The sequence below is a fragment of the Haliotis asinina genome, chromosome 2 (genome assembly GCF_037392515.1).
Source record: "Haliotis asinina isolate JCU_RB_2024 chromosome 2, JCU_Hal_asi_v2, whole genome shotgun sequence".
Taxonomy (NCBI): domain Eukaryota; kingdom Metazoa; phylum Mollusca; class Gastropoda; order Lepetellida; family Haliotidae; genus Haliotis; species Haliotis asinina.
The window spans coordinates 66,377,817-66,403,406 of NC_090281.1; the positions used below are offsets into that span (position 1 = coordinate 66,377,817).

The window sequence follows — 25,590 nt, forward strand, 5'->3', positions numbered from 1 at the left end:
ATTTAGTTTTATGCCTCTTAAGTTTCAACACAGTAGGTTTATCTCCATTCCACCATAACCGCGTTATTCAGATTTTAAACAAATACATAACGTGTTGGAAAATCAGAGGCATATAACGTGAAGTCTGGTAGAGTTTTACTTTGACCAACAACATGAGCCTACGCAATTGGGAACCGATGACATGTGTCAACCAAGTTAGCGAGCCTGACCACCCGATCCCGTTAGTTGCCTCTTACGACAAGCATAGTCGCATTTTATGGCAAGCATAGGTTGCTGAAGGCCTCTTCTACCCTGAGGCTGGACATATAATACTGGCATTATATATCTATTTGGATAAATTTCACTTCATACCCTTACCTACAAAAGTGGATCACAATTTCAACATCACTTACAGTCACTAACAAGACTGTTGTGGCAGCGATTGTTGTATTTAAGCTTGGCTTTGAAGCATTGACACCCGTACGTTCGTCTGATTCTTGCTCTTTCCAGAGTAGACATATCTAACAAACCCGTGTCCACCGCATATCGATGCAATGAAATTTCGTGAAATGACTGAAGTAAATGATTGTTGTTACACAAAGTGAAGCGAAATGGCTTGTGAGTGTGACCAGTGTACACTTGTAATGGAAACATGTACACTTCACATTGTCACCACACTGTAAAACCGTCTGTACCTGACCTTAGCCTATGGCAAGGCTTCAGAGTTGCACATGTGCTTATATGCATTCTCTGTCAGCTTGACTTCAGTGAGTCTTTTGAAGAAGGCACGCATCCCCTTCGGGTGTTTTTCCCATTCCAAGAAATGGGTGAAAGTATCGTCAAGATATGCGCTAACTCTCACACTATTGCCGGAAATGATAAGTCGCTGGAAGGTGGCTGGAGCGCCCAAACGTGCTTAAATGACACTCATGGTATTGGTTCCATTTGGTGTCACAAAATCTGCCACTGCCTTGGCATGCTCTATCACTGGGATCTGCCAATACGCCTTCAATTACTCGAAGTGGCTGTCGTTCTTGGTTTGACTTGGTTCTGCCAATGCAGTCATTGAATTATCAACATCAACATAATAACACTCTAAATCTGCACGACGACGTGAAATCTTCATTTAGCACCTATATTAGATAAAATTTCAGAATTGCAAAGCTATGGCCTAGTATAGTCAACTATATTATGAAACTTTAAAAAGTCACACTATCTGCAGGCGCAACACAAGGAACACTGACTGCATTGTCATTTCTTTAATGGTATTCATATTTAAATGACAAAGTTTTAAATACCCATGAAACACAACATAGAATCTATTTAACTTTCTTAGCAATAGCATACGACTCACTGGTACCTACACCACTTAGTGACTGACAAAGTGGGTTGACAAAAACCGTAACACTTCATCCCTTCGGCTGAAATATCTTTCTTGAGATTTCTTGTCATGTTGTATTTTCATTGTTTCCTATCAACTTAGCCCTAACCACTACACGAGCCTTATAAAGCCTTGTTCGAAATAATGAAACATAGTCTAGCAAGCCCATTTCAGACGTATCATTCGTTGCCCCTGCAAGTGTTTTAATAGTTCATGAATAGTATAGTCCAAGATAAGGTCAACAGAACTGAAACCAGAGGCCTCCCAAATTGACATCACAGCAAATGGAAAAGAACTGAGTGCCTCCATTGCGGTATACTCATTCTTAAAACTTCCAAGTCCTTATCACATTCTTGAAAGTCAGATGGAATCTTTCTAGAGCTCGCAGAGATTCAAGCTGATATGCACTAGACTTGACCAGAGTTATGCCTAACTGATGAATAGCCCGCTGGTGTACATATGGCATCTAAGAGCCTTGGCCTGGTTGAATATCCTTCATCAAACCAAATGCAGTGGAGAACATCTTCAACGAGCTGATAATAACCCGACGGTATATGATAGTAATCATTAGTTTCAGGCAAAAGACTAACACAACCAGTGATGTGTTAGCACATAGGCGGATCCCATACTATAAAAAGCTGCACCCCTCTGTAACACACATGACTGATTGGATAAAGTCATATCCATATCCACACCAAATGATCTACCTAAGGAGTTTCATTAAAAGCAGATACAATTAGGGATTTCTTCTTCGTTTCTGAATAAATATTTTTTCCTCATGTTAAAAACTTCATCAGATTTGAAATCTCGGTTGATATAAGAAGACACATTCAGTCGCCACTGTTCACCGGAAACAGGTTTTCATGGCACTGAATGATTGTTCAGCAGTAAGTGAAGGTTCAGCAATGTCACTTGATGCGACACTGTGATTTCACTGCAGCATTGATATTTGGATAAAACTATTCTTTTACAAAGTCGATTGTTTTGATTAGCAGATAATTATCATATACATCAATCTCAGACTCCTATGAACAACTTTTCCCATGCAATGTCATCATCACGGAATTCTCACGAACTGCTACTGACGAACGGGGCTTATTTTGAGACTTGGCTGAGATCAATGGTTGCAGATTGCACTGGATGACGCGCAGAGTTACAAGACCAGTTATGATCTCAAACGACTGAATGAAACATAGATGGAACATAACTCTCGAGTCCACCATCCGTCGAATCGATAACAGCATCAAAATTAATGATGCTTTGAAAATGGATAAGTCATTTGCAAGACTTGCTCACCGTGATGCATAGAGTTCATTAAGCTTATGTCGAGGTCCCATAGCCTCTTTGACTTGTTCTTTATATTCGAGTTCTTTTGAAATAAAACCGAAAGCCGATAAATTTCTGACAATGGACATGCTCATTTTGACTGACAATAGAGGTAGGAGGCCTCGGGAAACTGACATCGAATGATGGCTTGAACACCTTTCAAGTAACCCTAATACCACATGTAGTCTTTATTATTTCGATATCTGACTAATTCGGATAAAAGGGGACTGTGATAGATTGACCTAAAGGGAAAACTAGAAAGGATTCCATGAGAACCTTTTCCCCATGTTCACTGGTTGTAAATTGTAATACCCTTTAGAAGACTTTAGAAACACAGACACAAATTCTTTTTGATTTGCGATTAACAAAGGCCGAACTGCTCATTTTAAATCTGTAGTGTTAACTGTTTTTTATGGAATGTTTACATCATTTTTTATGCCAAGTTCACAAAGTTAATATCACAAACATTGTCAGCAGAAGGCACTTCATATTTCACAAGATACAGAAAGCATAAAGCATTTTGATGCATATAAAAGCAGAATCAGTGTTCAACCTTTCATATAATAAATAAAATGTAATTACATGGAAAAGACATTTGCTTCGAAGAGTACTGACGATAAACAGTCCATTAAAAACAACACATCTTACATGCAAATGAGCCACAGCACAATAGAGGCTTCACAAGCAAGTTCACATGGTAAGTAGCACATGTGTTCACCTGGAGCATTGAAGGCAGGCCTGGCACCTTTGCCCCATTGACATAACTAAAGTCTTGGGGATGATCATTTAATGTCAGAGGATGGATGTTTCCAGGACATCCATTTACATGTATCTCAAAATCATAGTCATAGGTGTCCTTGCTGGACTTGTTATCCCAAACCTACCTCGGAATCCCAAAAGGTTTCATCCAGGAACACACAGTCTGATTCTTCACCTGTGGACATGCGTCCAGCAATCAGCAGGTTTGCTTTTCGCGGCTATTCTCTTCAGTGTAAATAATCTCAGGAATTTGGCTGTCGTCTGGCCTTCTGTTAGATATTTGTAGTCGCCAAGAATTGTACCTTTCCCAGTACATCCTGTATATAAACGACTCCACTGAACATATTATATGTCAGACGTATATTATTCTGCCCCTGAAAACTGAGTAGTATTAGTTACTTTGTGTCTTTTGAGATATAATATGTCTCTTTTTTAAAATTCAGATGTTCGGGGAAATACATCGACTTTCGATAGGTTTACCATGACCATATTGTGCTTGAATAAGGTATTGGGCATTGACTGATTATTTCAGTTAGCCAGCTGAAGCCTCATACCGTCCTTGTGTATTGTATACTGCAATGCTAGTACGTCGTGTTTTATTGAAGGTTTTAGCTCACGCTGTCTGGGGAGTAAGTAATTATCTTCCCCATGACATAAGTTTTAGAATTTCTTTGGTCTCGTGGTAGAGTATCAGTCGTTGACAACTCGAGGTGGCACGTAGCAAATCAAATAGGATAACTGACTTTGCTTCTGGTAGTTTCGGTATGAGTTTTTAGAGCATAATAAATTGACTCGAAGTCAGCCTGACCATCAGGCAGGTGTGTGCATTCAACTGTCCCTTCTTAGCTTAAATGAGCGTTAACCTGTTTCTACATGTAGTGAAGTGTCTGTTGCTATCGGGGCGGCACAAAACAGTTTACTTTTGGCCTGATAAGTGATTTGGGAATTGTTCCCCAAACATTCTCCACAATTCAAAATGTTTACTTAAAGGGAGATGTTTGATGATGTTTCTAATTTGATCCCCATTATCGGGGAGTTCTGAAGTTTAGGTGAGATCAAACAGATCAGATCGATTTTTCCTTGTTATAACTAATGGCAACCTGTCTTGCGGGAAATGCAACTCGCCAGTCCCTTTCTTTTCTGGCTTGTGTTTGTTCTGTAAATGTCATGTCATGTCATGGCGTGCGTGAGGTTTCATGTCAAGAGAAATACTGGGTTTCGTTATTGTCTGGTTAATTGAACATTTTTCATTTTATTTGCCAGTTTGAGTGTATGATCGTGACATGAGTGATTCTTCCTTGAACTCGCCTTGACCAGGTTTGGTTTGGTTTCTTGTTTCAAGGCGATGCATGAGCATCTCACATGTTTGATGTTTGAAGATTCATATGCGTTTTTCTTGCCCTGGATTGGAAAAACTGGAGTATGTTCCCATCCATTTTTTATCATCCATCGGAGTCGGTGAGTGAGGTCTTGGTTTGATCAGGTGGGTTTTCCAGTGTCTCGTAAGTGTCAAAAGGATGTGCAGTGCCTTCCGTATGTTGTATTGCATCATCAAACTCAGTTACTGTGAATGGAATGTTTTAACTATATCAGACAGGTTTTTTTGCTTCACGTGAGAAACCGATGCGTCACTGTGGCGCCATCAAACGTCGACAGCCTTGGACATTCAATAAGCACAGAGACTGTGGCCAGACGGTTCCACCATCATGGTTACCGTGCCTAAAAACGTCAATGGCAGGACGTTAATGACCCAACACCGACGTGTCAATTTGAGATAGCACAATACTGTGCCACTGGCAGCAGCGATCATGGCGACAAGTGCTCTTTGGTGGCGAAAGTAAGTTTCACCTATTCAAGTCTGAATACGGGGTGGCCCAATCTGTCCCAAGTTGAGCACCTTTGATCAACTGGGACGTGGTATTCGGAAACGCCAAAATCATCCATCCACGAGGAACTGTTTGGCAGTTGCCCTGGAAAAGGAATAATATCGGATCCCTAATCAGAAGGAAATCACATATTCTGTTCCACACCGGGTTTGGGTCTGCATCACTGCCAGGGATGGCCATACCCGGTACTGAAAAACACGTGTTTCCCAGAAAGTTGTCAGAGCTTACAGTCGATTCTGCATTGGTGATCGAATACTGAACAATGCACCCTAATGTCATTAATGCGCCATTAGATCACGAACTGTGTCGTTTTTCTTCTTGTTATCAATTAAATACTGTTTCTGAATGTTTGCTTTTTACAATGAAATATTCACTGTTGTCATAATATGCTTTTGTGTTGTTTTATAACAGAAACATATTTGGTATCGTCTCATTTGAACGCCAGTTTAGAATGTTGGCCTTTTCCCTGAATGACTTAATTAGGTTTGGCTAACATGGGAATGTCAATAGGTTTGCGCTTATCTTATCTCTTGTTTAGCAAGAGACTGATGTAGCATTTGTACTTTCATTTGGAGAATTATTGAAGAACTGCATTGGCTCTTTTGACAGAGCATGTGTTTATGAATCACTATGAAATTGTGATGATACCAGGTGAAAAGACGAACGTATGTCTGGTCCCACCGGTGGTACGCGTCATAAACACATGCAAAGTCTAGTCAGCTGTTCGCATGAAATAATTACGTATATACGTAAGATAAGTCAAAATCGGTAATTGCATCGCACACCATTTTTGTTATTGATGCAAGCGTATTTCGAAATGTCCTCCACATACGTGTATCCCACTAAACTTCTTTAAGGCTATCGCAGGCCTTGAATGTTGTAACGTTGATCCGACATAATCTGAGCAAGAGCCGTACATGTTGTTTGAGATCCTGGTAAGAACATCATGTTCGGTTGTGTCTCAAAAGTCCTTAAATGTAAACACCAAAGGATGGGTCTGTTCGGTTTTGACACGAAAGCTGACTCTGGGGAATTTGAAATCACCCCTTTTGTCATAAAATCTTTTGTAGATTATAACATATAACAGAGAACTCTGTAAGAAACTTTTCGTTGAACTTGGATTCAGTTAAAAAATGCTTTCTACTTGAGTGGGACATTTTAAATATTTCAGCTTACATTCATGTCGGAATGTACGGGAATATCGATCGCTAGTCTTTTAAGTCAAAATGAATCTTCTGCAGGGTGTGAAGTATATTACACTGCTCTACTATGACAACTTCGGGTCATAGTTGGAAATCTGTGAACAATGGTCCACGTTATTTATCGGGATGGGCATGTTTCGTTTTAATGCTCTGTAATCAATTTTAGTATTACCCGCTGGGCAGGTTCAGCCAGTCTGTTGGTGCCGTTTTGATGTATTGCTGTTTTAGCCTGATTCCTTTGCCATATACATCTAGAAGCTGCTTGTTGCTTATGTATTAATGACAAACTGATTGAATGTAGGACACGTTCATGTAATAAATGTCTCGGAAACGTAGTAGATGAAAAATGCAGGGTGTCTTTCATATCCACTGTTTTATTTTTCACGGGGCCGTTTATTCCAGTAATTGTATGTATCATTTTCGAGTATGACATGTTGAGCGGTTTTGGAAGAGGGTCGTGTTAGACAGGAGCAGCCGAAAGTAAATGGAATATCGTTCTTCTTAATCAATGAATGGTTTTCAGTAAGCTGAATAAAAGTAACGGTAGTGAATTTCTAAATGTAAAGCTGCTGCACTCTCGGCCTATTTGCTGTTTGTAAGACAAGAGTGTTTTGCATGAAACATTGGATCGTCTGCAACGAATGAAAACCCAATGGTTTGCTTGACGATTTGTGACTTGTGACTGTACATGTGCCAAAACGAAGAAAATGTCAAACACGACAGTTTGTAATGACACTTCCGAGGCAGTGGAACTTCATGAACCGATGAAGCTTTATCTCAAGCCTATAGCTAAACTTAATGTCTGCGTTCAACTTCCACAGTTAAAGACACCTGGGAAGAGTATATCTAACTGGGAGGTTATGGAAAAGGTAAAACATATGATCAGACCAGAAATATTTATCACATTAAAAATTGTGAAAAGTTCTTTGGAGTTCATTCGGTTAGAGGGTGAAATCGAAAACAAAGGAAAAATAAAGTTGTTGATCGCAAAACTTGATGGAAAAGCCATTAAGCTAAGTGGATTTCCTGATAGCTTGAAAGTACGAGCTGCAGAAGCAAAGATTAGTTTTCCTCTAAGACATGATTGGGATTCATATTTCCGTGATGCAAAAAATATGAATGAGATGAAAAATGGGGAAAGACCGGACACCATCCACTTCAAAGAATTGCCAACAAGATGGTTTGCTGCAAGGAAGGATTCAAAGAAGGACAAGCCAAGTGAACAGGTGCTGAGGAGGGTGTTTGAAGTGTTTGGAGAGGTTCGATGTGTGGACATTCCTATGTTAGACCCATACAGGAAGGAAATTATTGCAGCCACAAAACCAGGGTCTATACAGACATTTTGTTATGGTCAAGATCTCACATTTGATGCCTATGTTCAATACAAGGAGTACATTAGTTTTGTCAAGGCTATGGATGCATTACGAGGCATGAAGCTTATGAACAAAGATGAAGAAGGCAAGGCACTCACTGCAAACATCAAAGTAAGTATGCATGTTAAGAGGAAGGTCACCTTTATACTTATAACTGCCCACAACCAATAACTTGTATGCTATTAGAAGACAAACATGCTGTATTAGTATAGAACTGTGTTACCTGTAAATATGACTATAGTCTGTTTGGCTCAAAAGTGGAGAAATAAATTGCAGTCTAACTCGAAAACTAATAAACATAATATGCTCAATGAAAGTCTGATAATAATCGAAACACCAAACCAACTCTGTGAGGTTTTTGCAGAATTTTTGTCCTAGAAATATACAATTTGTTTTACAAACTATTAAAACACTGACACAGTTCACTGCTTGTCACGAGGGAGGAGTGCAGAGAAAGGAACAGCCAGGTGTTTGAGAAGCACGTGCACAAGTACCGAGAAAGTTATATGTCCATTAACCTGTGCTGTGCCGTGCCATCTCCATCCTTTCTCGCACCCCTGGCTGTTATCCCCACACAACAGTTATCATCAAGGCTTCAGTATGACACATGCAGTTCCGGTACAATTCTAGTATTTTTATCCATGGTATTTTATAACAATGAAATACAGCAAAGGAAAATTATTCACGGTAAGTAACAATGGAGAAATATTGAAGACAAAGTTATGAACCCTATAAGAACAATTTGACTTAGTTGGGGGATAGTCACACAATCTGTATGATATCAAGTTCAAGTTAAAAGAGGTCATTAATTGTTTCATTTCCTATCAAACTATTGAAAAAAAACATTCATCTAGTCACACATATGACATTTCACAAATAACATGAGAAATTCTGAACTGGTGATAATGTTTACAGTTAGTTCTGAGAAACCATCTATTTATACTGCCATGATTCCCACTGGCGTGAATGCAAGTCTGTTTAGAAGAACGGTTTATTATCTGTGCAGCAGTATTTTGGACCTTCTGTAGCTTGTCCAGAAGAAGGTTGCTGAGGCCAGAGATGAGACTGTTACCATAGTCCAGTCTACTGAGAGTACGGGATCAAACAACTGTACTCAGCTGTCATTGAAGTATATGGGTTTTGTTGCAGTTCTCCGAGATGTTTTAATAATTTTGCGTGGTGTAGGCCTCGGAGTCAACAGCTTTGGGCACAGTGGAACTTGAGGCAGCACATCTGTCAGGAAAGGGAGACTGAATGTCAGCAAGACTGATTCATCTTGCTGGAGTTAGTTTTTATGGCTCGTGTGTCTTCGTGATATCTTTTCCATCGTGCTTCATTAGTTGATTGTTCTCGGTGATCACTTTGGCTTCAGCTTTTCTTGACAACTTGTCACTTGTGTGTGGTGATATTGTCACACTGTCACCACTGTTAAGCAGAGGGAGACTTACTCCCGCTATTGAAGTAGAAAGCCATCTTCTTCAAATCTAATAATGATTTGTGAGATGATTGCAGCTTGCAGCTGGAACAATTTTTGTGAAGTCGAAAGGAACATTCTGGTTCTTTAACTCATAAGACATTGAGCAGAACTGTAATTTATTCCTTGAGTTGGCATGTTTCCAAAGTCCAGAATTGGAGGATATGGGTCACTCTTGGCCTGTTTTGCTTACTTCAACAGACTTTTAGCTGCCTTCACTGCTTGCTTGGTTTTTCCATTGCTTTGAAGGTAGGCTGATGTTGATGTAACATGAGTGAAGTTCCAGATTTTGTCAAATTATCTGAATTTGTCAAACGATTACTGAGGTCCATTGTCTACAATACAGACATCAGGCATGCCATGTCTGGCGAATTGTTCCTTCAGCATGTTGATCACTGTTGGAGAGTATGTATTGGGACGATAGTCAATCTCCCAGAAGTTTGAGAAATAGTTGACTGTTATCAGGTTCTTGCAATTACTTATGGTTGGTCAAGTACATTGTGAGAGATCATTGGTTCCTTTCGTTGTTCTGTGTCATTAGAATGACATACATAGATTTACTGCTGCATTCATTCATGGTCAGTAGATGCTCTCTCGGACACTGTCTTCTGCCTTTGGCGAAGACTTTGGGGCATGTCTGCTCCGTATCCTCTAAAGATTAGTCTGTCTTGGACAGGAAGCTTGTCCCGGGCATGACAGTATGATTTGGTGGTTTCTGGTATACTGGAGATTGGATCCAGATACTGGATCTGGCCATCATTTCCAGATGACATCATACAAGTTTTGAAGATTTTCATCCTTCAGTGTGTGTTCCTTATTTTCTTGCATTTTCTCAGCAGCAACTGGAACATGGTCTGTCACGTTGATGGATTCCATCTCCTTATTCAGTGAGCAGCTCTGCTTTGTGTATGAGAGAGAAGCATTTCCTTTCGCCGTTTATACTTGAGGCATTGTTTTCACATTGTAGCAAATGCAATAACATGTGATGTCATCCTTTTGGCATGTTGCAGTGAGTGAAATAGTTTTAAAAATTTGGTAGTCAGCCAGGTTAGACATACAAGAAAGTTACTAGCCTACAAAATAATTCACTAGCCTAAAATTGGAATGTAGAAACTAAACAATAGGTTTCAAAAATAGATGAGGAAAAGATATTGTCAGCAAGACACAGGTTTCATCATTAAGCTGCTAATGCTTATGTGATGGACATTTTTATCAGGCTGTAGTCTTGCATGATTTAAAGTGTTTATAATTTAACAATTAGGAGAGATTGATTTATTTGCAAAATGACCCCATGGAAATTCACTAGCCAGTCAGGCCAATGACTGGAGATAAACTGACTGCACAGGATTTTCACGAGCCAGGAATTAGTGTGCCAGTGGCTATTTGGCACACTGGTACCTTGGGTAATGGTTTAACCATTATGACTTCCAGGGACTTGTAGTTGGACTGGACACTTGCAGATCAGCCATACATTCTTTCCATCCAAAAGACAACTGCTAAGAGTTCCTTTTCTATTTGGGCATATTTGATTTCAGGGTCTGTGAGTGCCCCACTTGGGACTGTTCTGCATGAGTGCACTGCCCAGTCCTGTTGTTTATGCATTACTCTGGAGAGTGGCTCATGGCAGTCAGAGAACTTCAGTACAGAGAGATTGCTTACCATCTGCTATAACTCACAATGCTGGTTCATTCCTCCAGCTACCAATAAAGGATAACATACATTATGGATAATGATAATATAGATCTACCCACCTTCATAATGGTATTGAAAAAATGAAGGGTATAGATAGTGGTGTCTGGATAAACTCAATATACAACTTCGTGCAAATCAGAGGCTATGTAGTCAGTTGCAGAGAAGACAATATCCTTTATCATATTTGTCAACATGTATCTTGAGAAAGTCACAGAAAACCACTTGATCTGCTGTCATCCTGTACCCATGTGCCGAGCCGTACATCCAAAGAAGAAGGCATAATAGACATGGAGCTGTGCTTGATCATCAGTCTGTAAACCACAGATTCAGCTATGCAGGAAGCAGTGTATATATCTACAGTATGATATGAACTCAGTTTTGTGGTCAGTCAAGTAGAATAAGAGAGATTTGTAATGCCAACACATTCTTTGTGACACTTACTTTGAGGACATATTTAATAAAACTGAGGATCTCTAAAAAAATGGAAAAGGAGAAACTAAACGAAGTGGTGGTAAAATCCTTCTGTATATGCCAAAATGTACTGGTTTTGTAAGGTAACTGAGTTTGTACATCTTGGTATATATGGTACCATACAAAATTCTTTGATTGTAATTGTTTTTGAGGTACTTTAATGGAAGTTGATAATCACAGTTATTTGTAAAATATGCTTGCCAAGAAATGTGTCTTTTTGAGGTGTTTTCAGTGCTCTACGTAGTTTGAATATTTATTGCATATTTATAACTGACAAATCCTGTTGGTATTTTACTCCCCTTGATGGCAATTCACATGTTATCACAAGTAATGGTAACAGACTAATCACGTATATTACATCCATTGCACTGCTTTGATTACTGATATATTTCTGTTTTATAGGTTGATTTTGACAAGACAAAGCATCTATCTGACAAGGCAATACGGAAGCGTCGTCTTGAACGTGAAAAATTAGAAGAACTAGAGAGGATCCGATTAATGAAAAGTAAACAGGAAAAAGAAGAAAACGAAAGAAAGGAAGAAGAAGAGAGGTATTTTTCATCAGACAATTCTTAAAGCTTATTAGTTTCTGTCTTCAGTATGCTGAACTGCAAAATGTCACACTGATAGCGGCTTCTTAAAGCACATACCTTAATTCACTCTAATTAACAATCAAAACGAAGGATTGAGTTCAAACTGGACAAATATGTTAAACACATTTTCGGAAATCACATTTAGTGTTTACAGAAACAAAATCACCCAAAATGGTATAAGAGATATTCAAGAGTCAGTATTGTGTGTGACCTCTATAGGAATAAGTTAGAGCATTGCATTGTCTGCACATGAAGTAGCTGGTTGATGAAGGCCATGGGCACTTTGGTCCATACTCTGTGAGATGCTTGATCAAGTCCAGCCTGAGTTGTCGGCTTTGCGTGGAGGTCATTCAATCATCTTTGAATCTTGTCCAATAGGTGTTCTGTTGGACTCCAGTCAAGTGACATCCTCGATATCTCCAGGGTATATGTTCCGATAAGTCTCCACTATACCCAGGATGCATCTATGGCTCGGCCCGATAATTTTATTACCTCCCTTTGAAACTTTTAAAAAATATATGCAAAAACTCCTTCTACCTCTTTCAGAGAACCTTTTCATGGTTTGTTTTGCCAAGTTTAATCGGTCAAATAAATTGAAAAGCGAAAAAGCGAGTTGTGATTGGTTCGCTCAACTTCCCAGCATAGACACCTGATTGAATAAAAAGCCAGCCAAGGGATGTAATAATTTTAACGGGCTGTGCATCCAGGGTATGGTAGAGACTTGTTGGAACGTATGCCCAGGAGATATCGAGGATGGTCAAGTGAGTGAGAGAGTGATTTTACACTACTTTAGCAAATTTCAGCAAAATTATGAAGGGGAACATCAGAAATGGACTTCACTCATTGTACCCATGTGTATAGGGCTGTTTGAATTCAGGGATAAGTACTGGTTGTATGCTTGGTTGTTTTCAAGTGATGTTAAAGCAGTGTCAGCTATGGGAGTTTTCAAGGTCCAGAGAGGTTGTAGCTCTTTATAGTGACTTTATGGTGACGGATGCCATCATAGGTGTGACTTTGAATGAGTATTACAGATGGCTTCAGTGAGAGATTTTTCTAAGCTAGGGCTTCATCTCAGATGTTCTTGCGGTATTAACTACTGTGCAAAAGAACGTTTTAGCAATTACATATACATTCGCCCAAACACATTCTGTGGTCTAGTAGCAAGGCATAATAAGTCTGTGATTAAGTGAATTTTGTGATGGCATGTGAAATTCCCCTAACAGCATAAATTGTTGCATAAATACCATACCATACCATGTTTGGGGGGTGGGGAAGCATGTTTTCAGGGCGTTTCTTTTCCCTGTAATTTCTTGCGTACAGTGAGATGACAACACCACCATTCTCGAGTGTGGAAGCTTCCATCGCAATCAGAACACAAAATGTTTGAAACATTCAGCTTTCATGGAAGTTGTGGCATAATTTCTGTCAAAGTACTAAAATTCTACCCTAGAACATCATGCACTTTGAGAACCTTCATAAATGTGATCATAACTTTTGAAATAAGTCAATCGCAACTTGTCAAGTGGACCATCATCTGCTCGAATCAAAGCCAAACATAAATATCACGTGACTGGATTGGAATGTTGCTGACGTAATAAAAACACTAAAGAAGACTGAATTGGTCATCTTTTACATATTTTTTTCCATACTGCAGAAATCGTACTAGGCTTGTGACCAATGGGTTTATTTAAACTGCTGCTGCGATGTCACTATACTACACAGACATGACATGGTTTATTGTCCCTGCCATTGCAAGCCATGCAGACAAGAAGAATGAATGTGCTTATGATTGAATAACTAAACTGTAAATATGATTATTTTTAACAACTTTCGCAAAATAACATTCAAATAATCAAGAAAAATATAACCAGTTGGCTTGGCTTTTAGGTAAAATAACATGTTATATTTGTTGATTTCTATGGAGAAGAATGCATCATGTGCACTTCCGTACAAGGGCGTGACCCTGAAGTGATATTTTTTACGGAAGTACAGTTTTGATAATCTACTGATACGCATTTATGTACAAGATCATCTTTTGCGTTATTACCCCGAAAACATGTTACACCATAGTACAGGTGTGGAACAGTGCAACCATGCAGTATCAAAAAGAACATCACAGAAATGCTCTACTTGACGTGATAGAGCCATTGGTATGGCAGAAGTGGAGGCCTGACAACATTGCATTGCCAGAGTCTTCAATTGTAGCCAAGAAGCCATTAGCAACTTCTTAAGCTGTTACCAACAGACGGGCCAGGCACAAGACTGTCCCTGAATGAGTAGACCAAGGGTTATCATGCCACCTGAAAACCATTACATCGGGAGAGTACATCTGCAGAACAGATTTGTCACTGCACCAATGGCCTTGAGATACCCTATCAGCAGACAAAGCGTTGTATGACAAATCTGTAAGGGTGGCATCAGAGCTCACTATCCATTTCTTGGAGTGACCTTGATCCATGAACAGTTTCAATGCAGGTTATAATGGGCTCGAACTTTATGTTGGTGACAGCAATGTGATTTGGAGAGAGTTCTGTTTACTGGCAAGAGTTGATTCAAAATGAGGGGTGAGTTTGTGTATACAGATGTATGAGTGAGCGACTGGTGCCAAATCGTATCAAAGAAGTGCAGCCTTTTGGTGGAGGCAGTGGGCATAGGGTGCGAATTGTGGTCAGTAGAGGACACGTCTTGTCATCCTTTATGGAAATTTGACTGCTCAAAGGTACAGAGACAAAGCCTTGAGACCAACTGTGTTACCTTTTTGTTTCAACAGCCGAGGGGATTGATCTTGGAACAGGACAATGCACGTTCACATACTACCAGGTTCATACAAGACAACCTCAACAATGTGATCATAAACGTATTGCCCTGACCAGCACGATATCAGTTCGATAGAGCATCTCTGGGATCATATTGTTAGACAGTTGAGATGACAGCAGCTTAACCAAGTTCGCTTGGATCTGTGGCAGAGAATTCCTGACAACATCACCCGGTGACAAACATTGTCCATGAAGAGTCGCATTTTGACATGTATTGATTTGAAAGATTTTTTTTATTGAAAGGGATTGTCACACACTCTACTGAAGGCTTGGACAGGCCATAATGTGACTTGAAACACGTCTTTTGAGTGATCTGTGATGGGGTAACATTTCATTTCGATCCCACGTCTCTTATGCTTGATTCCGTGACCAGATTACTATCAACTGCACATTGGTGATTCTGTTTCATATTTCGTAAATGGTCAAATTTTGTATAATAAACAATAATATATATTATTGGTCATATGCACCTTGTTGTCTTCTTTATGAGTCACAACATCAGGCGATTTTTGCCCATTAGTTTATTATTTACCTGAATTGTTTATGCTGGAGAAAATTGCCTGCTCTGTTTCTAGTGCTTTAGTGGGAGTTCTGTTTCTAGTGCTTCCAGTGATTTACCTAGTTGCTGTAGTCGTGGTTATCATGACAGCTTGTCTTTTGAAAGGCCACATAACCATGGTATATTTTTCATCTGGTAAGTGTGGCAGAAGGGTATTTTAGTGGTTAGAGTATCCGCCCACTAAGCCGAAGACCCCGATTTAATTCCCATGTGGGCACAATGTGTTAAGCCCATTTCTGGTGTTCTCCACTCTGATGTTGCTGAAATATTGCTAAAAACTGTGTAAAACCACACTTACTCACTCCATTGTTTCATCACTATATTGCCAAAAGTAAGACAGGGCAACAAAAACCACCATGGTTTTACTTTGTTTGGTATGAATGAGTGAGTGAGTTTAGTTTTACTCAGCAATATTCCAGCCATATGGCGGCAGTCTGTAAATAATCAAGTCTGGACCAGACAATCCAGTGACCAATAACATGAGCATCGATCTGCACAATTGGGAACCGATGGCATCTGTCAACCAAGTCAGCAAGCCTGACCACCCGATCCCGTTAGTCGTCTCTTACGACAAGCATCGTTGCCATTACTGGCAATCATGAGTTGCTAAAGGCCTGTTCTACCCCGGGACCTTCACGGGTAGGAGGTCAAAGGAGGTCAAAGTGGTCAAATGTAATGGTACTCAGTGGTGCTTAGTGTAGTCCTAATTATAACATTGGAAACCTCTAACCACTTTTTAAACAGCATTGTGAGTTCTCTAATATGGAGGGATCGTGGAGTAGCCTAGTGGTTATAGCATTTGCTCATCACACTGAAGACCGGGTTTGATTCCCCATATGGGCAAAATGTGTTAAGCACATTTCTGGTGTTCCCTGCTACGGTATTGCTGAAATATTGCTGAAAGCAATATTAAATCATACTCAAACACTTAGTCACTGATCTGGTAAGTGACTTCCAGGTGTGTGTCCCTAGAGGCTCCCCCACAGATACTCTAACATAGATACTCCAGAATGTTCAGGTCTTTACCACATGTTTCCCACATTTTCATAGTTTGTTGTACAGACCCTGAAGTATATATATCTAAGAAAGCCCACGCAAGTCTAGAAAATGTGGCAAGTCTAGATTTCCATAGCTTCTGAAAATGAAGAAAGTCTCAGGGCTCCATTTCATTATATTTTTTTTCACTATGAACGTTTTTTCAGTAAAATATGTTCATTTCAGAGACTAGCTGTTAGTCTAACATTTTCAGTATATGCTGATATTTTATCATGCTAATAAATTTTTAAGATTTTTCTTATTTTGCTGCAGGGAGGGGGTGTCATAGCCTCTTGTCCCTGGAGGGCTCTAGATATGCTTTTTGCAATCTGGGTATTTTACCCAATGGTATCTGTAGTAAGTGGCTACTACTGATCTTTGATGGGTACTCAAATTTTCCGGTACCCACATTTTATGTGGGTATTTTATATGTGAGTAATTTTTTTAAAATCTTTAAAAATATGAATATGACCAATTGTTTGTAGTTCAGTCGTGTACATGGTCGTTGCACACAGAGAAAATGTGTAGTCTTAACAAGACGACTGATTTCATTGGATGATATTTTCAGAAGAACTAATCAAAATGAGTGTTACAAACATAACTAGCTGCATCTCTTTATGTAGTTCATAAAGTGGTCAGTTACATAGTGAAATTTGTTTGATAATTTACCTGATCCACTGGTAACATTTGACAGCTTGCTACTTTTTGTTGTGCATATGTTTTTCACTGGTACTCCGGTCAACAAGTAACCAAAGCGTTATTTGTTGTTTTTTTGTTTTTGCTACTATTTAGTCTCTCTGTCATACCGTACCACATTGACTGCTTTGTTGAAGTTAAGAAATACCAGGTATTGTCTGCTGAATTCAGCATTGTTTATGTAATTTTCCAGTCTTAGTTTTTGATGTAGAGATGAGTGTACCTTTGGAAAGCTGAAAGTGTGCTGGTTTTGTGAACCTTTTGATTTTGTAGCAGCAGCAGCAGAGGCAGCAATAATTTCTGGTGGTAATTTGGGAAAAAAGATCATCATTATCTGAGCCAATTTCTGAGGATTTGAATGGTGTATGTGTGCATTAGTTCCTGAATATGGGATAATCAGTCTTACGTGGTCCAGTTTGGCAGCTGGTTGGGCTGTTCTTCTAATTGTGGCAGGTTACCTGTGGTAGGTGAGTATAGGAAGGTGGTCGTTTCCTCTAGTGTCACTTTGATGGACTTGCTATTGGCAGAAAACCAATGTGAGTTTATCTAGACCATCTGTAGACCATCACCAGTGCAAACATAATCCATAGATTTTCTATAAAACATATTTGCCTTCAAATGTTTATACAGTCTTTAGTTGTGTTGAGCTCTGTCATATGATGCTGGTCTATATTCTGACATGTTGCATCGCTAAAGTGATGGCAATGAAAAACCTGTATATTTTAGGTACTCAGGTGAGCTAGGCACAGGGAGTTAAATGTTATGTAATTAAATGACTAATTCACTATGCCTTAGTTACTTCACTTTGTTTAACTAAACAGCATCAGCCAACACTTGCTGATGGATGTGCACACAAAGCGAACTGATTTCTGTATCTCTGTGTTTGGTCCACATGCTCATCTGATCGGTGCCAACTCAAGATCAGAAACGTTCATTATTAGTTCCAATTCCACTTTGTAGTTTCTTTCAGAAATAACACAGAATAAGATATTATTTTATTATAATGATTTGGTATTATAACTGAAATGTCACTCATACATATTAAATTCTGGCTGCAAAATAACTCACCTTGAAGCCTATTATACATAATTATAGTCATTGATAAATTTTGATTCTGATAGTGTGAAATGGTTTGATAAAAAATACAGGTTTTTGAGAGCTAATAACATCTGGGTGAGTGAGTGAGTTTAGTTTAGTTTTTACGCCACACTCAGCAATATTCCAGAAGTATGGCAGCAGTCTGTAAATAATTGAGTCAGAACCAGACAATCCAGTTACCAATAGCATGACCATCTCAGGAACCAATGACATGTGTCAACCAAGTCAGTGAGCCTGACCACCCGATCCCGTTAGTCGTCTCTTACGACAAGCATAGTCACCTTTTGTAGCTGGCATGGGTTGCTGAAGAGCTATTCTACCGAGGATTTTCACGAGTCTAATAACATATTGGAGATGTAATATGTAAATAGTGATGTTGACAATACGGTTAACTGTAGCTGCAGACATTTATATCTGCCAAAGTCTTCATTTTGAATACATACCTACTGTTTTTTTAACTCTTTAAGACAAAAGAAACTCCATGAAGAACTAGAAAGGGAAAGAAGAAAACAGGAGAGGATGGAGTTAAGAGAAGAAAGAAGAAAGGAAAGAGAAGAACAAAGGCGAGACAGGCGTTTGAAAAGAAGACGTTGTGAGGAAGAGGAACGCATGAAACTGAAGATTGCTGTAGAGGAACGCAAACTGCTGCTTGCTAAGAGGAAACTCGAGTCACTTCATTTGCTAGCAGAACTTTTCAACAGGATTAAGGTATGACATATATTTAGCTTAAGTAACTGAATGCTTGTCTATATAAGAATAAGGAATTCCTGTATCAGGACAAGCAATACAACACGTTGGCTGTATTTTGTAAACATATACAATCACAATCGCATGTTGGTAAAAAATGAATGCTTGAATTGACTTGATAAATGAGTTAGTTTGGAGCATTATGACCATGACACAAATCCTAAAGTCTGTCCTGTCACCCTTCATTGACATCTGCACGTGTGGGTCGATGGTTTTCTACAGATTGTATGTTTCCTGCATTCTCTTCCACAGAGATTACTTATCATATCTTTTTATGAACCTCTGTTCTAACATGTCTCTTTCGTGGTTGGAGTGTTCAGGAATCCTGATTGGTTGGGCAATAAGCAACGTTGTTTCAAAAGTGATCATTCACAAAGCTTCTTTAATTTCTGTATGCCTTGGGGAAAGCTAAAACCTCTTCCCCTGTGCAATGCACAAACGTTTCTACAAGACAAAACTCAGTCATGTAATGGGGGTTCAATGGCATCTCCATCGCTCTCGTTGACAACAGACATGCTATCCATTAAATGTCTTTGGTGTTACATCAACACATATCCCCAGGTGAGGAGGGATATTTGTGGCCCCATATTTGCTGGTATTATGGTATGTTTAATCTAAGTCAATGTAACATGTGGTCTGATTGGATAGAAAGAAGGGAAACGATTTCTGTTGCGATTTTTTGCTGCAAGGGGATTTTATGAGAACTGAGAAGTATGGCCATATTAGAGCAGATGTTTGTTGGAAGGTATGACTAGTAACCTTTGTGGGAAGAGAATGTTATGAGTGGTCATTTATGTTGCATCATCCCCTGCTAATTTTGGAAATGGAATTTAAGGCCATTATTCAGCCATTTTTGGCTTTCCTTACTGAATGTCAAGGTGACTTATATCAGTACATCGCATGAACCTTTGTCAATCAATTTCATACTTAACTAAATCATCGCAAGACTTCCTTTAACCATTAGGCTACCCCAACACCCCCTACTTTAGGAAATTTAGAAATATTTGACAACGGTAAATTCATATAATACTTTCTTTCAAACAGGAGGATAAACTTAGAGAGGATCTCAAGAGGAGGGAAGAAGAAGTTGAATGTGAGAAACAGAGGCAAGTAGAAATGGAACGTAAAAGGAAACTGGAGGAGGAAATGAGAAAAGCTGAAGTAAAGAAAAGAAAGCAAGAAGAACTGATGTGTCAAGAGAAGGAATTAAGGGACAAAATACTGAGAAATATTAAAGCCAAAGAAGAAAAGAAACTAGAGCAGGAACGAGAACTTTTAAGAAAAAAACTGTCAGGAAAACACAAACTGAAGAGTGCTGTTGTCTTAAAAAAGTGACTTGTCCCACCTCTGAAGTGATTGTCTTCACAGTGGAGCAACTGTGAAGGAACTATCTGCCATGTTTGGTGCATTTCTTATGTAAGACACTTCCTTCAGAAGTGCCCTCTTCTTTATTGTCAGTTTTAATGTAAACCATTCCTCATGTCCTCTGCCATGATAGTGCTGGAATATTGCTAAAAGTGGAGTAAAACAATTATTGCTCATAAGGCCAGACTAATTTTATTTCTTGTTTTATGGATTTGCTGGTCGTACTGTTTCAGAATAAGAAAAAAAATAAAAGTGTGTACAAATAATAGAAGGATAAACACAATTAATAGAAGGATAAACACAAACACTTATTGAAGATTTGCTTTCATTTTTCCTAACTGTGATAAAATTTGACCAAAGAATTTTTGGCTTCAACCTGGCTGACTTATTCTGCCTCATACAGTTAGCTGGCTTATACAACCGAGGGTGTTAAAATCTGACAAAAGATTTTGTGGCTTCAACCTGGCTGACTTATTCTGAATCTGTTGACTTATATGATTAGCTGGCTTATACAACCGAGTGTGACAAGAGACTTGGCTACCATCTGTTAGGACAGTGTAAAAAACATTAAGGCAATCTTTGTGCACATTTCTGAATACTTTATGAAGATTGGGATACATGAAATAAGGATGTAAGTCCACCTGATGCCATTATGTGGAAAATAGGTATGACAACAAATACTGTAGTTTATTCTTATGTAATTCATTGGAATGTTTTCAAGACCCACAATCATCAGGAACGTAGTTGACAGCTGATCAATGACATTTTACGTATATGTCCAACGCTTGATGAAAATATGACTTAAAATATTCTGAGACACTGCATATGTTTTGCAATATTACACTGTTAAAAGACACATGGCATTAAACACATTTCTTTCTTATATGCAGACACACTATTCCTTCAAATAGGGGCAGTGGGGTAGCTTAGCGGTTGAAGCGTTTGCTTGGCATGCCAAAGTCCTGGGTTCGATTCTCCTCATAGGTAGAGTGTGTAAAGCCCATTTCTGGTGTCTCCCACCGTGATAATGCTGGAATATTGCTATAAGTGGTGTATAACTAAACTACATTCAACCACAAGACTATCACACTGCCCCCTCCCAGTTTAGACCTTGATGAAACTGTATTTCATATTTGCAGATTTATGTGCGGAGACATTCTATTATTGTCTGAAACCTAGGTTATGAAATTGTTGAGATTTCAAGGACACCAGGTACACATGGGAAAATAATCAGTCACAGAGAATTGTCCGAGATTAGTGCCCCTTTATTTTGACCCTGCTCAGATCCTTGACCTTCCCAACCCTCACAAGCATTATGTTTTGAATTTACTTTGCACAATTAGGTTTTGACAGCGTTTTCCGTACTGGTAAAACACTCATGTCAAAGGTCATATGTCTTTGCCTAAAATCTTGTACATCAGCATTCACCTTTATCAGCAATGTTAATGTTGGTGAATCTGTTGTACACGTTTATCTCAAACAACGATCTATTTGTTGTCGTGTCCTGAAGTATTTGTTCAGTAATTTGTTGTTACATCAGGGATGATTTGACTTCTTGTATTGAACTTTTAAACTTAGTGATGGCACGCAGCCTCAAATGATAAGTAGTGTAGTGTGGATATTCTGGCTTAAGTTGCACATGAATATGTACTGCCTGAAAATGGCCTCCCTCGTTTCATTTTCTTTTCATCAAGACTCTGTACAACTACATTTGATCTAATGTTCATCAGGTAATATTTCCTTTCTCATTTTACACAGTTACAAGAGCACCCTTTGTCATCCAACCTTACTGTATTCAAGTGTTGTCTACAATAGACGATGGCTAAATGAGGATCTTTGCATTAAAATCTCATTTTATCACTTTTTTTATCACGCATTTTATCTCCCATTATCTATGTTCATCTCACTCACTTATTCCTTCTCTCACATTTATGTCCTATATGTCGAAACATGAAAGCCTAAAAACATATTTTTTGGAACTACATGAGTGCACAAATAATGATAAAAACATAGTATTTGGTGATCTGGATTGAACAGCAAGTACTATTGTGTTTAATGACATAAGTGACTTTCAGCATTGACATTTGGAACATGTTTCTGTGCACCTCAATAAACTGTGGAGAGCACATGGACATCAAAACCCCTATTTAATTTGGAGAACTGAATTGTCTGATTGTTCAAACAAATAAATGACAAATGAACTGCACATCTTACATCAACTGTCATTAGGCTGTTGGGATGATCACCCATGAATCACGATGCTGAGACAGGACATACTGATAGGCATAATTCCCCTCAGCACATGTTCCAGACTGCAGTCACCATTGACTCAAACCATTCCAGGACTTAAGTATTTCCACTCTAACACATTACAGGGTGTGACGTATACCATCACAATGTACTGACGTTCAACCTATCCTGAGGTAAGGTTATTGAGAAGACCATCAAACGTCAACCAGAGGTGTAATGGAGACTGTTTTACAGATGGGTCCACATTTGACATTCCAGGTACTGACACATGGCAGTGTGTCTTCAGAAGTCTTTGGGAAAGGACCGTGATGGTCCGTGATAGAATGTTGGCCTTCATTAACCCTTGCTTTTCGTAAGAGGTGCAAGTCAGATACCCCTTTAGGTATTGTTGAATATCACTCCATAAGTGTGGGCTGCAGAGTATAGATTCTTCATGGTTCTTCAGTGGGACTGACATTCCAACCTCTGATTGCTACTGCTTTTCTTCAGCTGCATGAAGTTCAGCTCTTGCCTTGGCCTGCAAATTCACCCAATCTCAATAGAGCTTGGGATGAAATAGAGCGACATAGAATGCCACGTGCCAAATTTGATAGGATAAGGTTCATGGTTTTGCGTTGAACGGTTGTAGAGAATATGGCAGCCGTTCCACAAGCTTGCCAATAAACTGTAAAAGGAAACGATGCGCAGCTATTTTCGCTACTCAGTTTTGGCGTATCCATTGTGGCGTTTGTGACATTGTTTCTTGACCCCAGGTCAGCATTTGAACTCAGCATGAATGCCATGGGCACTGAAAATGCTGTTCTATTCTTTTTTCGTCTCAGTATCTGCCTGTTAAAGCATGGGCGGATCCAGAGGGAGGAGTGGAGAGGTACGTATCCACCTTTTGTGATAAGATTTTGTCAAATGACCAATGAAACTCGGGTGGAAATAAAGTGTGCACACACACTACTCCACCCACTCCCACTCCCACCCGTCTTTCTCATCCACCCCAGTCACCCCCGTCCTTCTCATCAACCCCAGTAAAGTTTGCGACATTTTGAATTTTAGAAATGATTCATATCAATGAACAGTTCCGTTTTGTAGCTGGTATCCATGTATCCATTGTCATTTTAATAAAAAAAACAACCTCTTAAGATGTGTCGAAATGTAATTTTTACATATTGTTAATAAACCCCTGTTCACTGCATTTTTTGTTTGTATATTTTTAATAGATTGATCCAGTCAAAACTGGTGCTTGCGTTAATATGCACCAGTCAGCAGGCTGGCCGCGCTTTATGGAATTGCATATGCAAACACATTACCAACAGACAACAACCGTTAGCAGTTTAAGACCGTGCAAGTGTTATAAGAATGGACAATGCTTGTAACAACAAAATTATATTTCCTCAACGTTTCAGTCATCGATAAAGGGCCTTGGGTTTGCATGCAAGAAAGCTGGGACCCAATGTTTGCAAAGAAACCTCACAACGATCTGATTTCTGTTAGGGCCAACCGCAATAGGCTATTGCTGCTCTATCCCTCAGGAATTCTTAACGTGTCACACATTTCAGAATTTTATCATGTTTAAAAATCACAGTCGGAAGGCCTATTTTGTTAAAGTGTGGAAAGAGAATAAAATATGTAATGATCTAATCAGGTTATGAATAATAAACAAATTTATTGACATATCATGACCTCTTCCCAGGTTTACTGTTCGTTAGTAAGACCTCTTCGCAGGTTTTACTCTCTGCAAACATCTTTTCCTAACTGTTTTATATGCGTGTTTGAAATCATTTGAAAGATATCGTACAAGACTAAGCTCAAAGTGCAAATGTTTTGTGTATCAATATAGGAACTGTAAAGCAATATAGGAACTCTGTTTGTAGACGCTCTACCACACGGCCACCGGGCCGACGACGGAAGTGGGGTTGAATTATCTATTTATATACTGGACTAAAATAGTTAAGGATATATCGAAATTTTGAAATTATGAATAATGATCTATTTATTCATTGACACACCGATGAAATACCAATCGTAGATATACCAATATCACTTATTTATAAGTTTTACATTGTCTACCAAAACCACGGAGGCGTGCTTTCCCTTATACATACCAATCAGTTGGTATTTACTTATTAACTTAGTTTGTCGACTTCAGCGTGTTTCTTCTTAAACACTCATATTTACTAAAAATATAATGCTAAAAGTGACTGCTGGTATCATACCTGATTAAAGTTTCAACACCCAGAGGATTTAAAAAAACCCAAAAAAACCCAAACAAGCAAAAAAAAAAAAACATCAAAAGGGTGAAGGGGTGAACAATGGAGAGATCGCCGCTTTATATGCGCTCCTCCCAAATTTATGAAGTGAACTCGACCTTCCGTTTGTGCCAATTGACCTACCGGGTCATGCAGATTTAGAGAAGGTCAGGTCAAGCTGAACAATCTGTAGTAGTTGGCCCTTTTCTCTGCAACCATCAAAAAGGCATTGGAAGAATTATGTGGGCAGGATTTTACGTCATAACATTTCAAGCACTCCAAACATGCGATGTTACCTTGCCAAACTTGCCAAGTCTCAGCGTCGCTTTACGCGTTGCACTTGTAATGTGCAAATGCCATCATTCTCAAATGTCACAAAAGACGTTAAAGAAAGTCATGGTGTTAATCAAAGTGTATTTTTCACAATTATATTTCATGACACGTCGACCATACAAGTCACATTACAATTTCACTGTTAGGTGATTGCAGGAAGCTAGGCATAAGGTATATGTTAGATGTGTATGTGCTTTCTGTGTGTATTTTTCTATGGTATTGTTTGGTTCTTGGTGTAGAAAAAAAAATAATACGACTACACATTGCCTTTCAAAATGCCATTGGCTACTCCACGTTTAGTTTTACGCCGCCCTC

General features: G+C 39.0%; 1 protein-coding gene across 1 annotated transcript; it reads left to right on the top strand.

The window, feature by feature from the left end:
* The first annotated feature begins 6,748 nt into the window (after positions 1–6,748).
* LOC137274180 (A-kinase anchor protein 17A-like) lies at positions 6,749–23,888 on the top strand. The gene is made up of 4 exons (XM_067807221.1): positions 6,749–8,017; positions 11,946–12,094; positions 18,808–19,048; positions 20,132–23,888. The coding sequence occupies exons 1-4, from the start codon at positions 7,241–7,243 to the stop codon at positions 20,420–20,422; spliced, it is 1,458 nt and encodes a 485-aa protein (XP_067663322.1). The 5' UTR covers positions 6,749–7,240; the 3' UTR covers positions 20,423–23,888.
* The last annotated feature ends 1,702 nt before the right edge of the window (positions 23,889–25,590 follow it).

Bases quoted from the DNA above. Each gene is read 5' to 3' on its own strand.
- LOC137274180 (XM_067807221.1), top strand. From the start codon at position 7,241: ATGTCAAACACGACAGTTTGTAATGACACTTCCGAGGCAGTGGAACTT. The intron at 12,095-18,807 runs GTATTTTTCATC...TAACTCTTTAAG, and splicing joins AGAAAGGAAGAAGAAGAGAG to ACAAAAGAAACTCCATGAAG. The intron at 19,049-20,131 runs GTATGACATATA...TCTTTCAAACAG, and splicing joins AACTTTTCAACAGGATTAAG to GAGGATAAACTTAGAGAGGA.